A 26,298-nucleotide genomic window follows, 5' to 3' on the forward strand; every position below is an offset into this window, starting at 1 on the left:
CAGACAGATAGACAGACAGATAGACAGAGAATCATTAAATACGTGGGAGCCATGTTTATTATATATATGTCTAACTATAAACGTGAGTCGATCGAATCGTGTCCTACGAGACCAGTCCAGCTTGTTTTCTTGACTATCAGGCTGAACCTTCAATAACGGTTGAATGTTACCAATGTCCTTAAGACAAGTTGTCAGCTAAGAAACATTTTATATATACATATATATACCTCTCGATCTTTTACATGCATCTACTATCCACTTAAGGAAAGATTTATCTACTTGTATTCTACAAATTTAAGTTTTATTGCATTCAAGGAATAGTTTATGAAGATAGACAGGAAAAGGTGGACATCTTTTCATCTTAATAATATCTCTTTTCATATCTTAAGAACGAAGATTTTAACTGATTGCTACATATTTTCTTTCCTCGTCTTTGAGAAAAGATTATCGTTCTTTTGCTAAGATACCTACTTCTCTCTCATGATTGCCGTTAGTTCACGCTTGGAAGTTGTTCTTTGACGATAAAAAAAAGAATGTTAATACGCCCTTTCAAACGACAATAGTTGTCCACTGTCGATCGTAAGTAGACTGTGACGAGAATATATATTCTATGTAACTGTATGTGTATGTGTGATTATATTGGTAAACAGGTGAACTGTTCATGTCTATTGGATCAAACTCTATTATTAAATTTCCTAATCGAAATTTTTTAAATATTATTATTAGTGGAAAAGTATCACGAAGAAAAAATATCATTTTGAACTTTCAATATGTTTTTTTAAGAAATCACTGTATAACATTATCTAATCCATCTATTTGTTTAAGTATGATTACTAATGCGTAATTTAGATATATTATGTTCAAATAAAATTAGAACAAAAATATTTTCGAAACGTAACTGAATTATGCAATCATCAGATTGGTACTACTTGCGTTATATAATTTAGATTTAGATATAGATCAAAATTAATACTCAGTGCTCAGATCTCACAACGTGGAGGTTACTGTATATAGAGATCTGTAGACTAAGATAACATATTAATTTAGTTGCGTTTAATAAACCTTCCTTCAACCTGGTCGAAGTCGACGGAACGTGCATCAATCACAACTTTGCCTTAACCTATCCGAAAACGAGAAAAAGCATGGATTACTTTTTATAAGATATTGTTTTAAAAAGTACGACACAGTTATTACGACATAATTAATTACTATAATTTATATAGCCATTTATACACTTTACACAGCCCGGGTATGTACAAAGTATATGAATATTAAATCTATTATATAACTACTATTATATTATATTTTTTACTATTAATACATGCACTGTATTTCTAAATTTATTAAAACTAATATATTTCCAACCATTTTTACCGAATTACATTATTAATAAATTTAAAGTTGGAGATATAAATAAAATGATTGGAAATACAGGAGAAATATATAGATTTTTTCATAAATAAATGCCATGTTAATAACGGTAGTTATCTATGAATCAACCATATATTCATGGTTTTTAAACTTAATATCTAAATGACAAATAATCGAATGATTTGCCATGTCGTCTTAAATTAGCGTAAGAATAACTTAATCATAGAACTACATTCTTAATAATATTATTAAGATAAACATATTAAAGCATAAAAAAAAGTTAAGTATAGAAATCCCAGAAAGTATTATGCAACCTGCATCATAATTACATTCTTATGAATCAACATGGAATAAAAATAAAAAAAAATAAAAAATAAGCATGCACATTAAACAAACAATGAAAAACATAGACAATTAAAAACGTACCACTCATGAGTAAATCCAAAAGAGGAATTACTCATGGTCATACTCGTCATAATAATTTATTTAAAAAAATTACAACCAGTACTCATGTCGATTCGGACTTTTCATCCTTCGCATGTTGAGTACTGGAGAGTCTTTAAATTTGTTCACTCACTACTTAAGAAGTTCTCTGATGGCTCCAAAACACTCGTTCGTGTTGTAAGTCGAAATTGAGATAGATAGGTATTAACGTAGGTTGAAAATACAATAGATTGAATTCATAATGGATCGGCTTGATGAAAATACAATGATGATCTGAACAAAAACAAGAAAGAAATTATTTATTAAATTAATTACGATTAAAATTAACATCAATTATAAATTAAAATAAAACATTTATTACATTTATTATAATTAAAAAAATTGTAAAATTATTATTGTTGTAGATTATGAAATTTAAAAATCTGCTTACCTATATATTCTCTTGTAGAATAAGTATATTCATTTCTCCATTATCTTCCATTGACTCTAATACGCGTTAATTATTAATTAATTAAGAGACGACACTGAGTTTAATTCGCGAAATTCTACTGTTTTATATATACATATATATACATATATATATATATATATATATATATATATATATATATATATACGATAAGTACAGTCTGTATGACTGTGAATGAAGAAAAAAGAAAACTTTAGACGAACAAACACTGACTCTACAACTGACTGCATTGCACGCAGTCGATTCAAGTACATATGCTTCTTAAAATTAATTTAATTCGCGAGGAAACGAAAAGATTTAACGAATAAACACTGCTACTACTTCGCGATTTTTTCATTTCTATTTTAGCGATATAACAATCGATTTATTCATTGCTTCGCGCGCATGACTGCAATGATGTTCTGAAAAAAGAAAAAAACCAAACGAACACAGAATTATTTGTATAATTTTTATAATAAAAAATCGTTCAAAATATTGATGAAATGTTTAATAAAAAACTTCACTTACTTAAAATCTTCATTGAACTTTGCAAGATGAGCGTCCTATTACGGAATAATAAAGAATAATTCTTATTTTATCCGAGCTGATAAAGAAAAATAAAAAACAAAATTAATGGTTTTTGCTATAATATAAAATCATAAAAATTATAAAGAAATATTTAAAATAGAAATTTATTTACCAGAGACTTTGTTGATCCTTTGCACGATGAGCATCCTGCTCTAAGATGATGAAATATATGTGTATTAGCACTGACTCTATTTCGCGAATTTATAGATTGAATCTAACTTTATTTAATCAGTTTATTAAGTTGTAAAAAAAATAAATACGAACAAACACTGCTTTTACTTCACGAATTTCTATTTTTAATCTAATTTTTTTTTTTTAATCGCTTAATATAATAAATAAAAATATTACGAGCAAACACTGATTCTAAAACTATTCTTTGTACATGATCACAAGCAGTTTGTAAACATTGAAGAATGCTGAAACATATAATGAATTATAGAAAACACATGAAAAGTATAACATTTATAAAACATATTCCTTGTAAATCATTTCTGAAGGTAATACATTAACATAATTATATTCTATAAAAATATTAATCATAATTAATATCTTCAATAAAATTATTTAAAACATTAAATATTGTTAAGATGTACCAAAGTATGCAATCATTAATTCAATAGTGTTTGCTTTGTATTATAAAATACAATTCAAGCAATATCAATTGTCCAGATCTTACTACTTTGAGGTAATAGGATATGGAGACTAAATTGTTGATAAAAATCCTATAAAAGTTTTAAATAAAACAATAAATGCCTATCAACCAAATTGAAAAATGTATGAACTACTATACTTTCTTGTGTAATAATAAAATCATTATACTATTAAATAAATTATGATATATATGCATATATGAAATTAGAATTGAAATATGCAATAATATATAAAGCTTCAAATAAAATTGATCGCTATTCTCGTAGATGCTTACGTGTCGAAATAATCTATATGAATGAAGAGAAGACTCGTTACTAACCTTGAAAAATCGCAAACGCTTATTTGTTTTCTTTTCTTTCTCGATTGAAGAAATTCTCGGAAACATAACCCAATTGTATTTACGTCTCGAGTGTTATCTATCTCTGTCATTCTCTATTAAGTCTAGTTTTGTGTCCTTACTTGTCCGCTGAAGGCCGGCTGCTTTGAAGGAATTGTTTTCGGTGTTTCTATATTGTGCTTTTTCACTCATATAAATTCTTGGAAAACTGAAAGTATGTAAGAGATATCGATTAATAAAAGACCAAATTAATAACGTGTGTGTGTGTGTATATATATGTATCTATAGAGGAAATATCCATGTGTGTAATATGTGAAAAATGTAAGATCGATTAGTAAGGGGACAAAATTAATTATGTGTGTACTATGTACAATTTATATACGTATTTATGAATGTTTGTAATTAGAGGTTATCTTTATATACCTACTTAGGTATGTATACTACACACACGCGTGATATAAGGGTACCTACATGATATGGATGTGTGTGTATGTGTGTGTGTACAAATCGAATATAATACGAAGTACAATTAATTTAAGCTACTTAACGAAAGATTACTAATTGAAGTATCATTATAAGACGAAAAAAGTATCGAATGCTTAGAAAATAAAGTTGAACAAGTGAAAAAAATGTATTGCGTAGTAGCCGATCGAGGGACGCCAAGAGGCCGAATTTATTTTCGTGAATATCTCTTAAAAGCGACGATGCCTCGAGTTGTAAACACTCGCTCGTAGAAAACGCGTGTTTAGGAATCGATTGGTATATTGGAAAGGAGTGTAAGTTAGAAAAAATATACTAATTACCTGTAATTAACGAGGACGATGCGAGTCCCGTGTCAAGCTCGTCTTCAAGGAACAAACATGGCGTCACGTCTACCGGCAAAACAGTTGAACAATTCCCGCCGCGCATGCGTACAACGCCTGGAGTACTTTCTTTGAGGCGCGAATAAATATATTCATTTCTTTACCTGTTATTTAAAAAAAATCACACACGGTATAAAATTTGAAAGCTAAATTAATGAAAATTTTAATAATCGTTATTATAAAAATATATAATTATTCTTTAGATAACTATTTTTTATTTTTAATTTATATCTTTTTAAATTATTAAAAGAAGTTCTCGCCTAACACACACTAACTTGTCGTCACACGTATGATATTTCTCTCTTCTCTTTACTTCGTTAGTCAAAAGATATACTAATTAATAAATCAAATCATAAAATAATTTATCTTTGTTTGACGTTTCAAAATTCTGAAAAAATAATATTTCCTATAATTTTTTTCTGTAAATGTTTGATTATATATAATTTTTTACTTCAATAAAATATTACGATTTAATAATAGTTAGGGATATGTTTTACTATAAATATATATTATAAATAAATGAGAAAGTAATAACTTTTGGAATATATAATGATGGGTAAAAAAAAAATAGAAAAGGAGAAAACTTTGACGTATATCTGTGGATATTACTAACCTATATAAATATAGAGAAGAAATATTGGCACAGTACATATATAATTTTATAGAAAATATCTTCTCTCAATGCCAAGGTAAGCAAAGAAATTCTTCTTTGCTTTCTTACAAGCAGAGAAATGTCCCGAATCAAAGCTCAGCAACTACAAGAGTTCATTAAAAACTTTACATGTATCTTTGTATAACTTTCTTATATAAATATATATATTATGTAAATATATCTATATATACATGTATAATGGTTACTGACCTACGTAAATGCTTGGAATAATTCAGACTTCTTATTTCAATATATCTGAGTCGTACATTTATAACAAATTATTAATAACTTTGACGACATAACTAAATATTTAACATTAAATTTTAACGAAACGACTCGAGTATAAGTCTTACTTGAATAATTTGCAAGATTTGTTTAACATTCTTTTATCTTTATCTAAAGTGTATAATGAAAGCATATGAGTATCTATTTATACTTTGCCTAACTGTATAAACTGAATAATTAATAGCTTTAAATTATTTTCTATTAAGATAGATAAACTAATATGTGTTAAATTTTGCACAATTTAGTTCATCTAATTTATTTTTATAATTGAATAAGATTAACAAGCAATACCATATGCAAACACTGATACACTATTAATATACGAAATAAGAAGATTAATAAATAAAACACAAATTACACATCAGCATTCCTACTGATAGTTCTTAAAAAAGAGACATTGCTTATACTATTTAAAAATACTATCAAATTTGACGTATTAAATCCATGCAATAATTTAACTCAAAGTCGAAAATACGAAAGCATTTATACAAAGAAACAGTTATAATATCGAGCATGGATCCACAAAAATCGTTTTCCTAGCTTGTTATTTCTTGACTTCCTTTCTTTCAGATTATCGGTAGGAGGGATCAAAACCCACGGTGTCTAAGTACAATTGCACACGGTACAATGGTTTTCTCGTGCAGTCAACGAGAGGACATATTTGAGCCTGTATGTTTGTGTATAGATGCGAGTGTCATAATGCTTTCACACGTTCTTTCATTACGATCGTTACATCACTCTCGAGGATGTCGACTTTTCATCGTTGATGGAATCTTTGGAATCTTCTAGCAAGGCGTGTCCTATAAGATCGTTGTTCTTTTTCTTTTTATCATAGTAATAAATCCTACATGCCATCGAGTAGAGTGCATAATTGTGAGGCCATTATCGACTAAGTTCTTTTCGTTATTTCTCTGTAAAACAAATTGTATATGAAACATAATCCTTTATAATAATAATAATAATAATAATAATAATAATAATAATAATAATAATAATAAAACATAGGACGATTAATCTTAAAACGATACCACAAACTTTTTCCTTATTAATATTGTCATTAATATTGTCATAGAAAATTGCATGCTCTAATAATTAGAGGAGTTATCTATGCAATTAACATTCCTTTCAATCTTTATCTTCTTTTTCCTTTATTTCAGCGATCGGAGATTTATCTTGTAGGATTATCAACGAGTATCTTTCTTCGTAAGATTAGATAAGTTTACTGTAACAGAAAGATAAGAAAAATTTATCTAAAATGTACTCTATTATTAATGGTAAAGTTCGTCTGGATAATAATTAAACGAGTCGAATGAAAGAAGCAGATAAAAGTAAAAGTAAAAAAGAAAGATTATAGTGAACGCTTCAGTGAGTTCTCGAGGATTATGTCACTTATAGGAATGGGGAAAGATTCCTACAAAATGAAGCCGGGTAAACGGTCGGTTCTTTTCTCGGAGGACTCCGCGGGGTGAATCAGTCCTTTGTGCCTGGCTCTCTCAGGGTCAACCACTTTCGGTGCAGTATATGCCTTCTCAACGTTTATGTGTACGCTCGCAAACACGCTCGCTCGTCTGACCGTTCCTATAGGGTGTCCTGGAAATCGTCTCCGAGCCTAAGGAAATTCGATTCCTGTTAGATCTCTCTCTTTCCCTTTTTCTTCCTTTCTTTAAGATAATTTATTTCCGGACATAAGTTTATCCTGTCATTTAAAAAGAAGAGATAAAAACGTATAGGAGTATACTTGAAATTTTAAACGTTGTTAAGTCAGATAGAAAGAATAAAACTGAAAAAAAAAAAAAAAAAAACTTCGTGAATTTTTAATAGTGTTTTACATACAAACAAAACAAAGTAATACGAACGTGTAAGGATATCGAATATGAATACTGAACGAAGATTCATCCTCTCACGGTTCTCACATCCATCTCTCGTTGGTATCTCTCTTTCTCTCTTGCAAAGATTCAAACTCGCTTCGTGAAACGACGTCACTCTGGCTTGGATTCACGCCAGTGAGTTCAACCGTCGGTTGGTACAGTCGAATGGAAAATCAGTAATATTAACATATACCTGTAGATATATAAAAGTTTAAATAAAGATATATACACACACACATACATATGTATATGTATATATAAGGATATTTTATAATATTATATTTTCTCCCATCATATTCAGTAAAATCATCTCCATTAAAAATAAATGTATATTATACTTAATAACAAATATATTTAATGAAGATATTTGTTCTTTCAGAATCCAGACGCATGACAGAGGAAAGGGCTGGCTCGTCTTTAGAAAGCGAAAAGGCAATCGGAAAATGTCGGAGATCGGTGGGGATGATGGTACTGGTGGTGAGAGTGGCATGGACAATCTAGCATTTGCTATTGAAGATGAGTGCGTGAATAGCTCAGAACACGTTGAGAACAATGTTCATGAACAACAAAGCAACAAACAACAAGTGAGCATGGAACAGGACTATAGATCACCAGCTGATACGATTGGTTCGCCAACAGAGAATGGTCATCGCCGATCGTTCGTTTCTCAGCATTACGTTGAACCAGTGAGAAATAGCCCAGAGCCACGTTACAAGTCTGAGACGAAAATCGAGTTACCACCATCGACTGGTGGACAAACTCCAGATAAGAATTCCACGAGCGAGCCGAAGCTCAACGGCGTTCATGGAAATGGCAACAACAACGACGCTAGCTTCCTCAACAGCAGCGCCACAAGCGTCCAGGTCAACGGTAAGTTAGGGTCGTAGACCGTGAAGAAGAAAAGAGAGAGAAAGAGAGAGAAAGAGAAAGAGAAAGAGAGAGAGAGAGAGAGAGAGAGAGAGAGAGAGAGAGAGAGAAGAAAAGAAAGAAAACGAAAGTTTATTGAACTGAGTTCTAGCTAAGCTAATCCTTCAGTTCCAACAAAAGCTTACAAAAATTTGATCTTCTTAAGTAATTGTAACATCTATTTCTCTTTCACAGATAATGGAAAGAAGGAACAGATCGAAGCAGTGAATTTAGAGTTGGTTTCGATGAGGCCCTACACAGGCAACAATATCCAAACGAAGGGTCAAGAAGCATGCGAGGTACCAGCCGACCCTTATGAGGAATACTTCGTGCCAGTTAACGAACATCGAAAGTATATTAGGTAATAACGAAGATCGCCAAAGATATAAATGAAACGAAAAAAGATAAGGTACATTGTATGTTCGTCTTGTCTGTCTCGGTTTTGTTTTCTCCTTGTTGTTGTTCAATTCTTTTCGTTGTTGTTTATGTTATTATTATCATTATTATTATTATTATTAGTATTATTATTATTATCATTCTTATTATTGTTATTATTCTTTCGTTTGATTAATTCTCATATCTTTCTTCTAATTCTAATTAACTCTTTCGCGTGCACTGTTTACCAGCCCGGCGAGCCTGCCTAGCGATTTTCTGAGAATGAAGGTAGTTAACAATTTCCCCCACTTTCTCCAACCCTTTTTTGCCGCTGTATTTATGCTCGGGGTGCAGGAATTTCGTTCGAAGGAATAAGTAGAAGAAGGACGATGATGATGATGATGATGATGATGGTGATGATATCGATGACGATGATAATGATGATGATAATGAAGATGATGATGACGACGGTGAACAGAATTTCATTCTAAAATAAAAGAAAAGAACTTTGCATAAAAAATTATGTCATTGCTTATAAAAAAGCAATAAAAAAAAAAAGAAAAAAAAAATGCAAAATGGTCGTCCTTCGTAAAGTAAGCGAGCGACGAATCTTAATGACGATTTTCGAATTTACTAAGAAAACGTTAAGACACACTATGAATAAATTCTTCGTTCGCCTAAGTAGTCAGCACTCTTATCCTTTGCTAATAGCTATCCGGTAAGAGACGAGGCTAGGTTCACCGATCCGTACGAATCCTCGTTGATTTTCCGTCTTCTTAAGAGCTCGGATTAAAGTGCAAAACGCGTAAAGCCTCTATGGAGATGCGGTCGTGGCACGAGGTGACTTTAACGTCGGCATACTAAATAACTAACGTACGTACGTTTCGATGACATTAGATCGGCGGAGCATGTAGAGTAAGATAATCGGCTAGGTAAAAAACACATTGAGATTGAGTATTGGAAGATAATAAAAAATTATTTAAGAAAAGAAAAGAAAAGAAAAGAAAAGAAAAGAAAAAAGAAAAAAGAAAGAAGAAAAGGAAAAAAAATGTATGCGCGTGAGAGGAGACACTTCCCTTTTGTCAGATCCGCGATTTTCTTTACTGTTCACCAAATGAGCTAAGAAAAGACTAGAAAGATAGAGGGAGAGAGAAAAGAAAGAAAAAAAGAAAAAGAAAAGAGAGGGAGGGAGAGGGAGAGAGAGAGAGAGAGAGAGAGAGAGAGAGTATGTGTGTGTGTGAATCAGAGAAGAAGAGAGAAAGAGATGGGTGAAAGTGTTAGACGATGTTTTCTGTTACGCCGATACATAGCAGGGGTCCCGAGGCCGAGGTTGAAACAACCGTGGCTGGAGTACGTTTTGATTTGGGCCCGGGTGTCGGCCGTGAAGGACTCAGCCTGAGAGATCCGGCCGCCGGACTGGTTGACTATTCCCACTGGCTTACAGCCCTCAGGTACTTCAAGGACGCTTTCGAGGATGAGGAAAATGGGGAATAAAAAAAAATAAATAAAAAATAAAAAATAAAACAAATTAAAGAAAAAAAAAAAAAGGAATTATTACTGACGATGGGGGACAATGAAGGAAACCTTTTTTCTTACCTTAATGCGGGGAGCGTTTGGTAGCGGACTAACCCGCTTCTATATTAGACTCCACTGACTCTGCTTCGAGTTCATCGATGGTCATAATCTTGTCCGACCATTTCGATAGTTCGAAATCCGTAGGCACACTTTCGATAACCACGTTCGTTACGTTAATTTAATCGATTGGTTCGTCGTCTCGATTTTCTTCGCATAATCCCTTTAGATTATTTTTGACCTTAACTCGCAGATAACGTCGACTGCGAGTATATACCCACGCATAAACACGTGCATACAATGCGATGATTTCCCATTTCCACACTTCCATTTCTATTCTTTCTTTTTTTTTTTTTTTTACTAGTTCTTTCTCTCATACCTACGACCTGAAACAACAATAATCGTATCAGTATGCTTGATACTTTGTGACATGTCATTATTATAGCGATATCTGACTATCGAGGGGAAGCTTCTAATCTCACGGCTGGTTGCTGATGGAGGTTTAGCAATCACGTTGCGTGTATATTAGCTCTTTAAACGCACCTACGCGTTGTACGGTGACCGCAGCTGATCGATTGCTGCGGTAGTGGTTGAAAATTGATGCGGTTTATGTAAAGAAGATAAATAGGTTTCTACGAGTTGACCGATATTTGTTAGAAAGAAATGCGGTTGCACGTTGACATCGAAGATGTGACTTTTGTCACGTGGGTGTGTTTAAGGCTTAACGCTGTACAAAAACGCTTATCATGGGGTCCTGGATATGGGAGATAAAAAAGAATTCATATGATGATCCTTTGTTCATGTTAAATGCTAATGTGTTGCAGGGGAGAAAAATTGTATGTCACCAAGGATAAAAGATCTAGAAGTTCATATTGGAGAAGAATGGCATGCTGGGGATGCGGTCTCTTGGTTCTTTCAATTGCAATCATAATCGCCATTTTAGCTGCAAGTAAGAGGGATATATATATATATGTATATAAAGAGAGAGAGAGAGAGAGATAGATTCAAATAAGATGATATATACATACTTTCTATATGGATATTTTCAATAACTAATTTTGATCGTTTCAGCTGGTGTGATTCTCACTCAGGAAGCTACAGAACCTCTGGATACCATAGACCAAACTAATTCTCGTCAATTTGATGGTGCTCAATTGGCTGGAAGTCAAGAATACATGAAAAATCCACCGACGAGCCCAGCTCCTGAAACTTCCAGTTTTCCACCATGGCCTACGACAGATGAGACATTGTATCAAATTGTACCGGATGCTCTCGATGGTGTATTAAAGCTAGATGATTTTGTATGGGACGAACAGATGAGTGATGCCAAATCTAGAGTGTACAGAGAACTTGCGTCAGAGATAGAAGAGTATCTTCAAAATATGCTTCAATCTAATACGAGAGACTCACCGGTAATTAAAGTTTATGATATTAATAAGGATTCTGAAGTAAAATTCAGAATAAGTCATCCTCTATGGGCTACACCGAAAGAAACTCAGGAAAATATCGAGAAAGCTGTTCGAGAAAATGGCAATTCGATTGGAAGATACCATCTTGGTAGATTGCAAGTAGGAGAACTTGTTGATCAATGTCAAGATGGTAGTTTAGGGTGCGCAGAAACATGCAAATATGATTACTCGCAAGGACTATTTGTTTGTTCTTGTACGTCTGGAAAAATGTTAAACACAAATGGAAAAGATTGTTTGGATGAGAACGATTTAAGTAACATCGATATGGACGATATGATTCTATCATCGAGCACAGAATCGACGAAAGATTTTGTGGGTAGAAGTCGAGGTCCAGGAATGATGTATGAACCTGGAAATCCTAATAGTTGGGAGCACTCGGATTTCGTTACGAATTCTATGAATACTCAGTCATCTTCCAACGCGGAAGTTGAACCTACTGTGCAATCAATAAATCAAGATGAAGAAATATTGAATAAAAATACAAATAATGCGCCAAATCCGGTGGCAGAACCAACTGCCGATCCAGAAATTTCGAGAGCTCATAATTCTGATATTTCTAATTGGATGCATGAATATTCTAAGCATCCTATAGAAGAACATTCTGCTGAACCAGAGTCGTCTGTTGAACCAGAGCCATCTGCTGAATTAGAGCCATCTACTGAACCGAAAGCGACTGTTGAACTAGAAACGACGGCAGAACCAGAGCCAGCCTCTACGCCAGAACCAGCAGCAAAACCAGAGCTAGCCTCTACGCCAGAATCGGCCGTTGAACCAGAACCATCCTCAGCACCAGAACCGGCCGCTGAACCAGAGCCGTCCTCTGCGCCAGAACCGGCCGCTGAACCAGAGCCGTCCTCTGCGCCAGAACCGGCCGCTGAACCAGAATCATCATCAGCACCAGAACCGGCCGCTGAACCAGAACCATCAGCAGCACCAGAACCGGCCGCTGAACCAGAGCCGTCGTCTGCGCCAGAACCGACCGTTGAACCAGAACCATCTTCTGCGCCAGAACCGACCGCTGAACCAGAACCATCTTCTGCGCCAGAACCGACCGTTGAACCAGAGCCGTCTTCTGCACCAGAACCGGCCGCTGAACCAGAGCCGTCCTTTGCGCCAGAACCGGCTGCTGAACCAGAGCCGTCCTTTGCGCCAGAACCGACCGCTAAACCAGAGCCGTCCTCTGCATCAGAACCAGTCACTGAACCAGAACCAACTGCTAAACCAGAGCCAGCTGCTGAACCAGAATCTCCTATCGGAGAAGAATCTTCTATCAAAGCTGAGCCAGCATCTACTACAGAACCTGAGCTTTTTACAGAACTCCCACCACAACTTGAACCGTCTACAGAATCATCATCACAAGCTGAATTTCCAACAGAACCATCATTACTATCTGAACCTTCTACAAAACCAATACATGAACTTCCTGTGATACCTGAACATTCTTCAGAAGAAAGTACTTCAACAAAATTCGAACCATCTTCAGAATTTTCTCTAGAAGAAAGACCAATAGAAATGACAACGCAAGAAAATGTAAATTCACCTTCTGAGGAATCAAAACTTTCCATGGAAGTAGACACATCCACCGAAATTCCATTACATTCAGTTAATGATGTAGAATCTACAACATTAATAATGGAACCATCATCATCTATAACACTTATCGAATCGAAGGATGTAACACAATCTCCCATAGAAGCTGATGTTGCAATGACAACAGGAGTCGCACAAGAATATCCACAATCGTCAGCTGAAGTGGAACATTCAACGATGCCAGAAATCCTTGTCAAAACAAACTCGGAAAGTGAAACAACGCCAAAAACTCCTATTGAGTTTACTGCTAAATCAGAATCTTCATACGATTCAGAATTAAGAAATTTCAATACTAATATAAATGCAAATGCTGATGAAATAGATAATGACGAATCATTAGCCGTAATACCTTTGCAAACGAATAATGAAGAATCTACAACAGAAACTTATAGTGAACAGGCAACCATGATGTTGCAAGAACATAATTTAGAAGAAAAGGAACCACCTGTGGTAACTGAAAGTATCACTACATTACCGGTAACGATGACCACCATAAATAATAAAAAAGAAATTGAAGAAACTACATTTCCGACTAAACAATTCGAAGAAAATGAAATAACCGAATTACCAATAAACAGTGATGTAGACATTTCTGATACCACAGTTCCAACTGTTCAATTTGAAGAAACTACCTTAAATATTGAAGTAGATCCAACGAGAACATTAAAATCTGACAGTGAGACTATCATACCTGAAATGATCACCAACTTTGAAACGTCTTCGGAAACACCAAAATCTATGTTAGAGACGAACACAGAATCAAATCAAGTTTCAATGAAGAGTATCGACTCCGCAGGAATCGAAGTTGCATCTAATTTAACCGATAAATCAGAAGAGTCATATTCGAGTAAAAATCATTCTATTAAATCATTGGATATACCAGAAACAAACGAGCAAGATATAAACGAGCCTAACGTTATAGAGCATGCGCCAAAATCAATATTTTCAAGTTTACCTAAAGAATTCAGTCAAAACGTAGAACCTTTGTTGGAATCAGTGAATAATCAAACTGACGAGGAACACGTTATGTTATTGCCAAGGGAGGAAGATAAGAAAGATGAACAAGATACACATGCCATTATTCCTCAACTGATTCCTGAACAGATAACACATTTTACAACGAAACCAGAGGAATCAACGATGCATCAAGAAAATGTCTTAAAAGTTAACGATCAGGCTGTTGAGAAAAAGAACTTAACGATTAACACGATCTTAGATCGATCTACCGAACATCCCGAAGAGAATGTAGTTTCTATCGGCGAAACGATCGATCATTCTACTAATCATCCTTTACATCCTGCGATATTCCCTGAAAGCATCGCGAATCATGTCGAGAAGATGGATCCTAACGAGGAAAGACATTTCGAAGATATGTCACCTTTCTTACCAGACGTTCAAAAGGAAAAGGAAACGTCGAAGAAAGCACCAAGATTGGACAAGGATGAGCAAGATGTTCCTAATCCTTTCGAAACTCATGTCGAAGATGTTATTATAAATAAACCTGAAAGAAAGGATAGCAGACATGAACTGATGTATCCTGCAAATAAAAACGATAGTGAAAAAAGTTTGTCCGATCTTGATAATTATAATATCAACGTCAAAGCAGATGATAATGATGTTTCGATAATACCTCAAGTAATTAACGAAACTGAAATTGAAATGGTGAATCCATTACAACAAAATGAACTTTTGAGAGAATCCGAAGATGAGATATTGAAAGAGACTTTGAACAGTACTCGGACGCTCGTGACTAATGATTTATCCGACGATACGACGAATAATACTTTCGGTATTAAAAATGAAAAGGATGAACAAGATGATGAAATACTTAGGGTAGTACCATTGGACGAGCATAAGGAAACGAAAAATATGGAATACGAATTGGATAAAGTAGATAGTACCACAGAAGTTGCTCAAATTACTACCATGATGTTCACTAAAGAAAATGAAAAATCTATAGATGAATTAACTGTTAATAATAATATTATAAGTAGCTCAGAAAAACCGGAAGAGAATGTTGTAGAGGATCAATACAATGATATCAACGATGAAACGTTATCGAAGACTTTTGATCGTAACAATAATGTTAAGATTGGTTCGGCTGAAGTTACTGATGATAAATCTAAAAAATTAATTATAAATAATATCGATGAACAACAAGACAATATTAAATCAATATCAGACTCTGAAGAATCTCAAAGTACAACGGTAAGGATGTTATCGACGGAAATTGAAATGCCATCGAGCATGTCCTCTCCTTCTTTGGATAAACACGCTGAGGATGCTAAGATTACAACGCAAGTACCTGTTTTACCAATGGAGATACAACAGGACCTTTCTACGACTGAATTAATAGACAAAATTGAAGCAACAACAATTGCAGATGATAATTCGTTGTCAGATAATCATACTGAAAGTTCAAATATTGTTCATGATGATAAAGAGAAAGAATCTATCACTATGATTCCATCTACTATAGCTCCAATGTATTCATTGGAGACTAAAACCACTGCGCAAGTGCCAATTTTGCCAGACGAATTGCAAACAACTGAACATGAATTCTTAGTAACTACTTCTTCTATGAGACCAGACTTCATCAAGGAGATCGATGATACGAAACATAATCATAATAGGTCAGCAACAACTATGATTTCCATAGAATATATTAATAATATTTCGGTAACTACAGTTAGTTCGATAACTACGATGGCTGCAGAAGTTGATAATACAACGAACGTTGTAATAGAGACAGATAACACAAATTTGACTGAAACGATGCCCACTGAACATGATAATATTCAACATACTGTTCTAAATGAGGAACCAAATAAATTGATGAACTTGATGACTACTCTTGAAAATACAACGAACTATCCGAAGCAGGAAACAGCTTTCTCCAACGAAGATTATGTTGCAATAGCAACGGAAATCAGTAGTACTAAAGTATCAGATCCAATTACTACCAGCGAGGACATAAGACCAGTTACTGAAGAGATTCTAGATGATACCAGACCGTACAATTTTGATTTTAGATCATTATTCTCAACAACGACTATGAGAGATGTCATTCTCAATGAAGATTCGAAAGAATTGTCTGAAGAAGAACTGAAAGTAATACCGTTAGAAAAAAGTCAAGAGATCAAGAAAAAATCTACCGAGAAAAAGAATCCAGATAAATATAAATACAAAAAAGAGAAGGAGCTCAATCTGGAGAATCAAAGAATAGAAAATGTTACAACCGAGATCAACGATCCAACAATTTTGATATCTACTGAGATTCCAAAGATGCTCGTCGAATCAAATGAAAATATTACCACAGAAAACATACCTAATAGTAGTACAGATTCAATTATATCAAAATTCATTTTAGCTGATACAGAAGGTAACATTGTGCCTATACCGAAATTGAATATCGTTGAGATCACATCTGGATCAAATCAATCTGAATTGGAAGACAACAAACAAGCTCATCAAGAAAATACAACTATAGTTAGTCTAATAAAAAATAACACAGAAGTGGAAGCAAATAATAAATATCCTAACTATATACCCGTATCTGAAGAGATTATAGAATCTAATCCAGTTACAGAGCCTTTCATACTCATTCGAAATTATACTTTGCATCAAACAACTCCATTGATCCCAATCTTTGAAGTTGAACAAGCAACGATTCAAAGTAATATTCCAATCGAGCATGACGACGTTTTGAACAATTCAAACGAAACTCTTCAGAGTAACGTCCAAAAAGCTGATAATTTAACAGCCAGCACGCTGAACCTTTTGTCATTGAATACCATGAGCTACTCGAAATGTAGTACAGGCCAGTTTCAATGTACCAATGGCACATCTAGATCTGGTGCTTATTGCGTCAGTTTATCCGCAAAATGTGACTCAGAAAAGGATTGTTCTGATGGTTCTGATGAACTCAATTGTCAGGAAGAGGGATGTCCTGGAAACTTTCAATGTGCCAATCGTCAATGTCTTAAGAGGCATCTTGTGTGTAATGGAATTGTAGATTGCGATGATGGTAGCGACGAACAGAATTGTCAAGATTGGAAGTGTATCTTTGATGAACACCGTTGTACCAATGGTGAGTCCTAATTAATTATGATAATTACCAATTAAATCTTATCATCTAGTATTATCTCTTCATAATGAAACAAATGACCTGGAAAAATTTGCAGAAGGTGTAATTGTGTATTACGCAAATGGATTAATTAAAGATTATCACGATTAAACAAGTTTCGTACTTGTTTTCAGGACGATGTATACCACTGTTATGGCTATGCGATGGAAGACCGGATTGCGAAAATCATCAGGACGAGTTTAACTGTGCTGAAAGTTGCGGCAATGACGAATACTTATGTCCTATGGATAAACGATGTATTCCACAAACTTGGCGTTGCAATGGATCACCCGATTGCGCTAATGGAGAAGACGAAAAACTTTGCGATTGCTCTTTGAATCAATTCAAATGCCATACCGGTGGATGTGTATCGAAGGAAGAAATTTGCGATGGCATCGAACATTGTCCTGATCGTTCCGACGAGTGGGATTGCTTTTCTAACTATTCGTTCGATCAAAAAAATCACACTGAAATTAATCAGGAAGAAAACCAAAAGGATAAATCGACGAATCAGCTGAACCATCGAGATTCTCTCTTGAAAATAAGGTCAGTTTTCTAAATTATTTCTTAAAAATAAAAGGATATCCTTAATTTGACGTGTAACTTAACAGGCATTCCGATGAAGAATATCGACTGGTATGTTCGGATGGTTGGAGCAAAGAATTCAGCGATTCATACTGTCGTTCTCTTGGTTATGCTTCATCCCAGACAACTGATTTTAAAGTATGGGATAGAAATCATCAAATAGTAAGACTGAAAACTAATCCAAATCATCGCACCTCACTAGTCAGTAATCTTCAACGCGTAGAGTTTTGTGTCTCAGAAAAAATCGTTGAAGTTACGTGCGAAGAATTTTCTTGCGATACGCATCATGTTGATAGAACTATTGCAAGATCAGAAGGTGAAACTACAGATAGTCTTATACAATGGCCATCCGTAGTGATTTTGAAAGAAGAGGAACATGGTATAACTTGCACAGCTAGCATATTAGGACCTATGCATGCCTTGACCAGTTACTCTTGCGTTTACAAGTAAGAATTTATTTATTATGATAATTTTAATAATTTTAATTATTTTAAACTTGTTAACTTGTCAACTGATATTTCATTGATTTTTTCTATACAATTTTAGATACAGACAAAGCGACGGATGGAAATTGTTCACGGATGAAAGTTTGTTTAGAAGTAATCCTGTCAAGACTATCATTCCGTACACACAAGTGAAATATAATCAATTCTTCTACGACAACGATATCGCTTTGATCGAACTCAAAGAACCTTTGATTTTCTCGAAAAATGTTTCTGCCGTTTGCTTACCGACTTATCCTATCCAAGTACGTATATATATATATGAAATTCTTATAAATTGAAATAACTTGAAATACCTTTTAAAACGATGTAATGTGTGAAAGTTACTCAGCGATTTTATTAATTAGAATTTTCTTTAAAACTTAATATACAGATGGTTATAAAGACGATCTTTTCTTCTTTTTTCGATAATCGGCTATTACGAGAGCACCACCTAACAAAAAAACATTTGAAAACTAAATTTCTTTTCACGAACAAAGAAAATATTTAAAAAAATTTTTTTAAAACGTTTTTTAAGTGAAAATAATACTAACTACTTCTAATACTATTCTAATGCTAACTAATACTACTTCTAAGTGAAAATAAATTATTTATGAAATAATTTAATAAGTCACCTAATATTTGATGATATTTTATATTGCAGCCAAACGATGTCTGTGTTAGTGTAGGATGGAGATTCCCAGTTAATGGAGAACTGGATTTACAACAATACAATGAATTCTTGCCAATGCCAATGTATGATTCCAATGAATGCAATACTACTAGCCATTATGCAGGATTTATAACAAAATATAACATATGTGTTGGCTTGTCCAATATAGATAAAGAACTTTGTTATGTGAGTATTCTTTGAATTAAGAAACAAATTATAAAATGTATAAAAAGAAAAAGTTAAAAGATAATTTTGAAATTAATGTATATCTATATCTTACTCATAGAATGATGAAGGAGCACCTCTAATGTGTGAGAGCGAATCAGGAAGTTGGAAAATTCAAGGTTTACTCAGTCACCATAGTAAATGTTCAAGAGGACATCCTGCAATTTACTCTAGTTTGGAGCCTGCTTTAGATTGGTTACGACATTTGGTTCCTGCTTTACAAACATAAATTTAAACAACTTGTAAGATACGAATACTTTGGAAGTATACAAGTAATTCGAAGTTAAAATAACAATCGTACACTGATCAATATTGAAAAAGAAAAAAAAAATAATTGCTCTGATTTCTTCGAGTATTTGCATACAAAACGCATACAAAACGCTTACAAAAGTACTTACTCTTCAAAAATTCTCAGCATACGAATATTTTTTTTTCTTTATTGGAATTTTTTTGTTGTTCTTTTATGAATCATGTTCCTATTTATACTACAAAGTATGCTCTTAGTATCAGATGGCCATGAAATAATTTCTTTTACAATCGAAAGCACAAACATGCAACATCTACACTAAAAATTAACATCAGTGATTATATAAATTCATACATACATACATATATATATATACATGTATATATATATAAAAAACATGCAGGTGTGTAGATTACAAAATCATACTTTGTTTAACATTAAGGAAAACAATATGTAAATACTGTATAAAGTAATTGTTTAATATGGTTAACGTGGTAATAGATTTTTTTGCAAGTTAGCAAATTAGGTCTCTTTAAGTATTATATTCTTATGAACACAAGCTGCAAATTTTGCTCAAAAATATGTGAAAATTATATTAGGTTTGGACCAAAGTCAATCCAATAAGTGTGAATATGCATATGAAAGTATTATATTTGTTAAATCTTTCTAGATTGTACGCGGAGTCTTACAAATACTATAAATCAGAAATAAACATTTAATGGAAGAGACCAACGATAATAACATATTAATGATCGATTATATTCGATTGATGATTTGTCTCGGTAATCCTTGCGTAGGATTACTGAAACGAATGATGGATAAGATTAAGCAATAGATAGGGTAAATGTATATATGATTATTGTAATAAAATACATTGTTATTGATACACTAATAATGAAACACGTTCAATAGTGTACAATTTCATTTTTGTTCAATGATAATACTATAATGAAACACTTTCATCTATGTATAGACATCAATGAATTCGTAAGTATTTTTATATTTTAAGCCATGAATAATAAATAAATATATATATATATATATATAAAATTAATCCTAAACTCGATACCTTTACAAACATCGGTGTAACCCCTACTCCAAAGAAACTAATTTTCTTGGAAATGCAGAATAAATTAATGGTATACTGCTACTTTTCTACTTTTTACTAGTTTCAGCGCGTGTAATTTCTTTATCCAAGCTAATCAATGTTTTAGATATACTATCTATTACATCGTTATACATACAAAAGACAGAATGCATATTTTTTGTAAACACTTCAGTTTCTTCATGTATCTTCAGTTGTTTCAAAGACAATTCATTAAGTTTTACAGATAATTCTGGAACATCTTTTAAAGAATCTGTTTCTAAAACTGGCATTAACTCCTGTATTTCGTTTAAACGCTTATGATTATCAATAACTTCTTGTTCCAGAAGTAGTAATAAATGCAATTTAGCTTCTATAGGCATATCTAATTCTTCCAAAGTTATATCTAAGTGTTTATTCAACTCTGGCAATCGTTTTATAGCTTCATTTATCTTTTCCCTGCCTGATAATGCCGAAGAGATCAATGTATTCGTATGTAATAGATTATCGGTAATGGATGTTTCTGGTAGTGGGTCATCTAGCTGCAATACCTTCCCAAGTCCATAAATCTGCTTTTCCAATTCTACTACCCTGTCTTCCAATAACTTGACAGATGCCATGCTAAAAATAAAACAGTCAACGTAAAATTTCCTATAACCAATTAAAATTATTTTGACTAACATAGAAACTAACAGATATAGAATTAGTTTGATTAGTAAATATATAAAAAATTATTGAATATATCACTGACCCTGTATATAGTTGAGGTTAACTTCCGTATAAATGACTGTACCGCTTATTGAGAAGAAACCTATGAAACAATCACTACAAAATGATTAATTTAAGAATATTATGAATGAAATAAATAACGTACAAATAAATATAGAAATAGATTTCTGCAATAATCTCGGAATTTTATACGAACGAATATAATTGTTTTTTTTTTTAAGACTGTTTATCGTTCGAGACGTTTGACTGCAGCGACAAGTCCGGATAAAAAATGAACTAAAAGCGTATTAGAAGCCTATACCCTTTCATGGTATCGATGTATGTGGATAGGTCGATGTATCTTACGTTGTCGGCGCGCGTGAATTGAAAAACTATGCTGACAATGCGATATCAGACAATGTATGACTGTCAATTTTTCGATAACAGCTGGTACGAAGTCAATACGTATTCCGCAAGAGAAATGGAACGTGCGATTTCTAGACGTTAATACTCTTCTTATACTCTATCGACGTGGCGTGCATTACTTTTTTTTTTTGCATCTGTTTTAATTCATAACGCACTAATAATTATGTAACAAGGCAAAGGATGAATCTACACTTACGTCCTGTAATTTATCTGTCTCTGTCTTATTGCGTTGTCAATACCAATCTCCAAGTAGATTTCAGCGAACTTTATTCTTGAACTAGCTTCTTAATTTCTTGAAACCTTAGATGAGATCTATTCAAACAAAAAATATTTATACACAGCTATATGTTATATTATACATAGATATAATTATTGCAAAAAAAATATATATATTTGTATATTGTTTAATATGTAATATATTACATACCTATATATATATATATATACCTGTAATATTTTATAAGATTTTATTATAATATATACATATATCAATTAAAAAATGTTATATTGCAAGTATAATTTTAAGACAGATATAATAATGAATATATTAAATAATAAAATAGTCTTTTTATATCTTCATTGAAACACAAAAAATAGATAATATGGAAAAATAGAAAAAATCATTAGAAAAAATAGTAAATTTTGATTGAATCTAAATGCAGCCATTAGCTCGACAGTACTTGCGTTATTTGTATTTATTATATATCGCAAGTAATATCGATTTCCAGGTCTCACCGCTTGGAGGTTGCTGCATATGGAGACCCACGGGCTAAAGACTCTACTATTAATATTAATTACTTTAGAACCAATTATATAAAATCATTACTATAACAATAATTAATTCAATAATAATTATATTATTATAATTCAATAATAATGATTATAATTTGGAAAGAGAAAGAAAATCAATCGCGAAACGAATCAAAAATTTTTTTCTATTCAATGTGATTAGACGAAAATTTATGAATTCGTTTGATATCGACCTACTTACCCGGTAAAGAATAGAACCCTTTATGTGGAATTCTATTCCCATTAAACTAACATAAACATATTGTACATCTTTTGATGTACATTATGTTGAAATTAAAAATAGAAAGAGAAAAACATGGCCTATATATTTTTATATAAAAATTATGCATTTCATTCAACATTATTTTATAATAAAAATATATAATATTATGAAGATATCGTCTTATTATCTATAACACAATAAAAACAATTTAATCTCTCGAAGATTAATTGGCCAATTTGTTTTTCTTTTGTTGCATTATATATATTATCTTATTAGATAACATATAATCCTATATAAAATTTCTTCATATGATTTAAACATAGCTACCTGTAAACGTAAGAAGTTAAAAAACATTTCATAATTAAATAAGAAGCAATCGAAATATGTGCGAATTTCATATAACCAGTCAACAGTCACCTGTGAACAGAAAACATAAAAAAATATTTCATAGTTAAATAAAAAGTAATTGAAATAGTGTGCAATCTTCATATAATAAATCAACAGTCACCTGTAAACATAAGAAGTCAAAAAACATTTCATAGTTAAATAAGAAGCAATTGAAGTAATGTGCGAATTTCATATAACCAATCAACAGTCACCTGTGAACATAAAACATCAAAAATATTTTACAATTAAACAAGAAGCAAAGAAAATCAATATGCAAATTTTATATGATGAATAAACAATCTATGAAAATAAGAAATTTATAATTTTATTATTTTCTAGAAATAAGATATATATTAAAATAAGAATTACTTTACATGCACACACACTACACGAACACACTCTCAAATACGAAAAGAATAACCAACGAAGAGTGGTATCGGATCTTGCCAATTTAAATGATATTTCCTGAAACAGAAATCAACACTGTTTAAATCGATTTCAAATTTTTAAATATTTTAAATGAATGTAAAAAAAAAAAACTGCGAACAATTCATGCTTCATTATTTTTTATTTTTTATAATCCCAATTCTTCATTTAAATCCTCAATAATTAATTAAATCCTCACATTATTATTTGCTTGGACCTTTTGTTGATTAAAGCATCTGAAAAACCTGAAACACAAATCTATTTTATATAATATATGCATAATCTTTATCAATTTATTTTTTTACCATATACTATGATGATGGTATGACAAATCTTGAAATATTATTTTTAACACTCTTCTTAATACTCACTGATATATGAAGAGATATTTTGTAATACTTAGATTTGAAACGCGAAGATGACTCTCTGTAACAGAAAACTATATAAAAGGGCATGTGTGGTAAGACAAAATTGTATCTACAATCCATGGGCAAATATTTTCATAATTTTGATAATTTAATAAATAAAAAATTGTATATACATATATATAGCCATGGATTGTACTGCTGAAAGAAAAGAAAAGAAAAAAAAAAAAAAAAGAAAAAAGTATTAAAATGACCATGAAATTGGCATTGAATATATCGAATTCTCGATGCATTAGAAAACATGTTTTACATTTAAATAAAAATATAAAATTATGTGTCGATTTTATGTACAAATATATAGAAATATATATAAAGAAAGGATTGCACAATAAATTGTCAACTGTTTAATGCAATTACAAATATATGTTGTAAATTATTCAAGACACGTTATGGAAAAAAGAAAAAGAATTGTAAATATTTTACAATATTTATAAATATTTAAATCGCATTAAAAAAAAAAAGAAAAAAAAAAGTAAAAAGAGCAAAAGTATACTACACCTTGTGTCGTATTATAAAATACATACACAACTTCGTATACCGCCATAAACATATCCATAACGAGATCAGATCTATATTTAACCAATAGATTACATGTATTTTATATTATTACGTTTATACTAACGCGAAGTATGCAGTTACATTGTGTCTGGTGTACGTATTAAATCGTTTATATGTAAGACACTTTTTTATCTATTAAATTTAAAAAAATATAGTAATACAATTTCACAATTTTAAAACCATGTAGTTTGTATATGTATATGAAATAGTAATGAAATATGAAATCTGAAAGAGAAAAATAAGATCATATATAAAAATATTACACAAATATTAGAGACAAAATAGTTTTAATACATTCTTGCTTATTATTCTTATGAATTATTTTTATCGCCACTGCTTGTTTTAACAGATCCTAACTTTCCTAACTACATCAAGTCTTATAGATTTTTAATCAATAATTAGAATCTATATAAGATGATGATTATATTTATACAAGTCATAAAATGACTCTTACAAAAAATGAGCCATCCTACAACTTGTGATAAGACTACGTTGGCATTGGATAAAATATATATATAAATATATAATCATCAAAAAGTGAGTATATATATATAAAAAAAAAGATGCGAAAAGAATTATTGATTTACTAATAATTATATAAAAAATTCAAAATTATTTTGAAATAAAAATCTATATGCTTGAGTATCCAGGTGCATTCCTGAATGCAAACCTGTCCCTATTCTGAAGTATTTTCGCTCACATTCCTGAGTGTGGTCAGCCTTTTCATTCGTTTCATTTATATACCAAGATATATGCATTTTTATTCCAAAAAATAATCATATTTACTTACTATATGCATAAATATTTCCTATAAATTCATCGTCATATCATTCATTATTTCTTCTTCTTATTTCTTATGAATCTGTCATATATATGTATTTATAAAAAAAAATAAATATATTTCTTATATACTGTGAACCATTCCATTTGATAATCATGTTTAAATAATTTGGAATAGAAATGTACATCCTTGACATATTTTGTGCACTCCTGAGTGCAAGGCTCTTATTTGTCTATCATATCGCTCGCTTAGCAAGATTTATACATTTCTAATTTAAAATGATTCAAATTTTTCTTTCATTCACTTGCACTCTGTTTAAATATAAATATACTATTACATTACAATGAGTATGAAATAATCTTTATTTATTATAAAATAAATATTATTTCTTTAAAAAAAATAACAAGACTAGAATATTTAAATATTTATTTATTATATACTTTTATAAGTGCATTTTCATCTTGATCATTCAAAACAAGAAATGTATATCCTCACTATATGTTCATCTGCATTCCTGAATGCAGGCATGTACTTACTGTAACTTATCATATGCACTCCTGAGTGCAGGCAAGCCATTTCAATCGCTTCATTTGTATATCAAGACTTATGCATTTTTATTCCAAAAAATATTCGTACTTTTCTTAAATATGTATAAATATTTATTAATAATCTTTGTATCATTTATTAATAATCTTCCTAATATTTCTCATAAACCTTTCATATATATACATTCA

The 26,298-nt window shown here is 31.8% G+C and overlaps 2 protein-coding genes and 3 long non-coding RNA genes across 8 annotated transcripts in view; 1 reads left to right on the forward strand and 4 right to left on the reverse strand.

The window, feature by feature from the left end:
- Positions 1 to 20,666, forward strand: part of LOC127069074 (microtubule-associated protein futsch-like) — a 41,239-nt gene extending 20,573 nt beyond the window's left edge. The window contains exons 2-11 of one of the 2 annotated variants that reach the window (XM_051005754.1): positions 7,887 to 8,377; positions 8,609 to 8,774; positions 10,099 to 10,239; positions 11,185 to 11,309; positions 11,432 to 17,509; positions 17,680 to 18,091; positions 18,157 to 18,576; positions 18,677 to 18,878; positions 19,277 to 19,471; positions 19,572 to 20,666. In XM_051005754.1, the coding sequence (XP_050861711.1) occupies positions 7,951 to 8,377; positions 8,609 to 8,774; positions 10,099 to 10,239; positions 11,185 to 11,309; positions 11,432 to 17,509; positions 17,680 to 18,091; positions 18,157 to 18,576; positions 18,677 to 18,878; positions 19,277 to 19,471; positions 19,572 to 19,739 (8,334 nt within the window). In that variant the 5' untranslated portion in view covers positions 7,887 to 7,950 and the 3' untranslated portion in view covers positions 19,740 to 20,666. The remainder of the gene's footprint in view (positions 1 to 7,886; positions 8,378 to 8,608; positions 8,775 to 10,098; positions 10,240 to 11,184; positions 11,310 to 11,431; positions 17,510 to 17,679; positions 18,092 to 18,156; positions 18,577 to 18,676; positions 18,879 to 19,276; positions 19,472 to 19,571) is intronic. The other variant, XM_051005756.1, reaches the window with a different exon arrangement.
- On the reverse strand, positions 3,129 to 5,051 carry LOC127069085 (uncharacterized). Its single transcript, XR_007783286.1, has 3 exons — positions 4,643 to 5,051; positions 3,822 to 4,047; positions 3,129 to 3,267 (listed from the first exon to the last, which is right to left on the reverse strand). It is a non-coding gene; the product is annotated as an uncharacterized LOC127069085 (long non-coding RNA).
- Positions 5,282 to 5,676, reverse strand: LOC127069086 (uncharacterized). Its single transcript, XR_007783287.1, has 2 exons — positions 5,565 to 5,676; positions 5,282 to 5,457 (listed from the first exon to the last, which is right to left on the reverse strand). It is a non-coding gene; the product is annotated as an uncharacterized LOC127069086 (long non-coding RNA).
- LOC127069084 (uncharacterized) lies at positions 5,684 to 11,189 on the reverse strand. Of its 2 annotated transcripts, XR_007783285.1 has the most exons (6): positions 10,904 to 11,189; positions 10,385 to 10,746; positions 7,496 to 7,700; positions 7,055 to 7,335; positions 6,668 to 6,861; positions 5,684 to 6,550 (listed from the first exon to the last, which is right to left on the reverse strand). It is a non-coding gene; the product is annotated as an uncharacterized LOC127069084 (long non-coding RNA). The 2 variants fall into 2 exon arrangements; XR_007783284.1 differs by having other exon boundaries at positions 5,684 to 6,861.
- Positions 20,594 to 21,831, reverse strand: LOC127069083 (uncharacterized). 2 transcript variants are annotated; one of them, XM_051005768.1, is made up of 3 exons: positions 21,716 to 21,831; positions 21,593 to 21,652; positions 20,594 to 21,462 (listed from the first exon to the last, which is right to left on the reverse strand). In XM_051005768.1, exon 3 carries the CDS (start codon positions 21,459 to 21,461, stop codon positions 20,913 to 20,915), a length of 549 nt encoding a protein of 182 aa, XP_050861725.1. In that variant the 5' UTR covers position 21,462; positions 21,593 to 21,652; positions 21,716 to 21,831; the 3' UTR covers positions 20,594 to 20,912. The 2 variants fall into 2 exon arrangements, with proteins under 2 accessions (XP_050861725.1, XP_050861724.1); XM_051005767.1 differs by having other exon boundaries at positions 21,593 to 21,831.
- Positions 21,832 to 26,298: the final 4,467 nt, after the last annotated feature.

This window comes from Vespula vulgaris, chromosome 14, assembly GCF_905475345.1.
Source record: "Vespula vulgaris chromosome 14, iyVesVulg1.1, whole genome shotgun sequence".
NCBI classification, from domain to species: domain Eukaryota; kingdom Metazoa; phylum Arthropoda; class Insecta; order Hymenoptera; family Vespidae; genus Vespula; species Vespula vulgaris.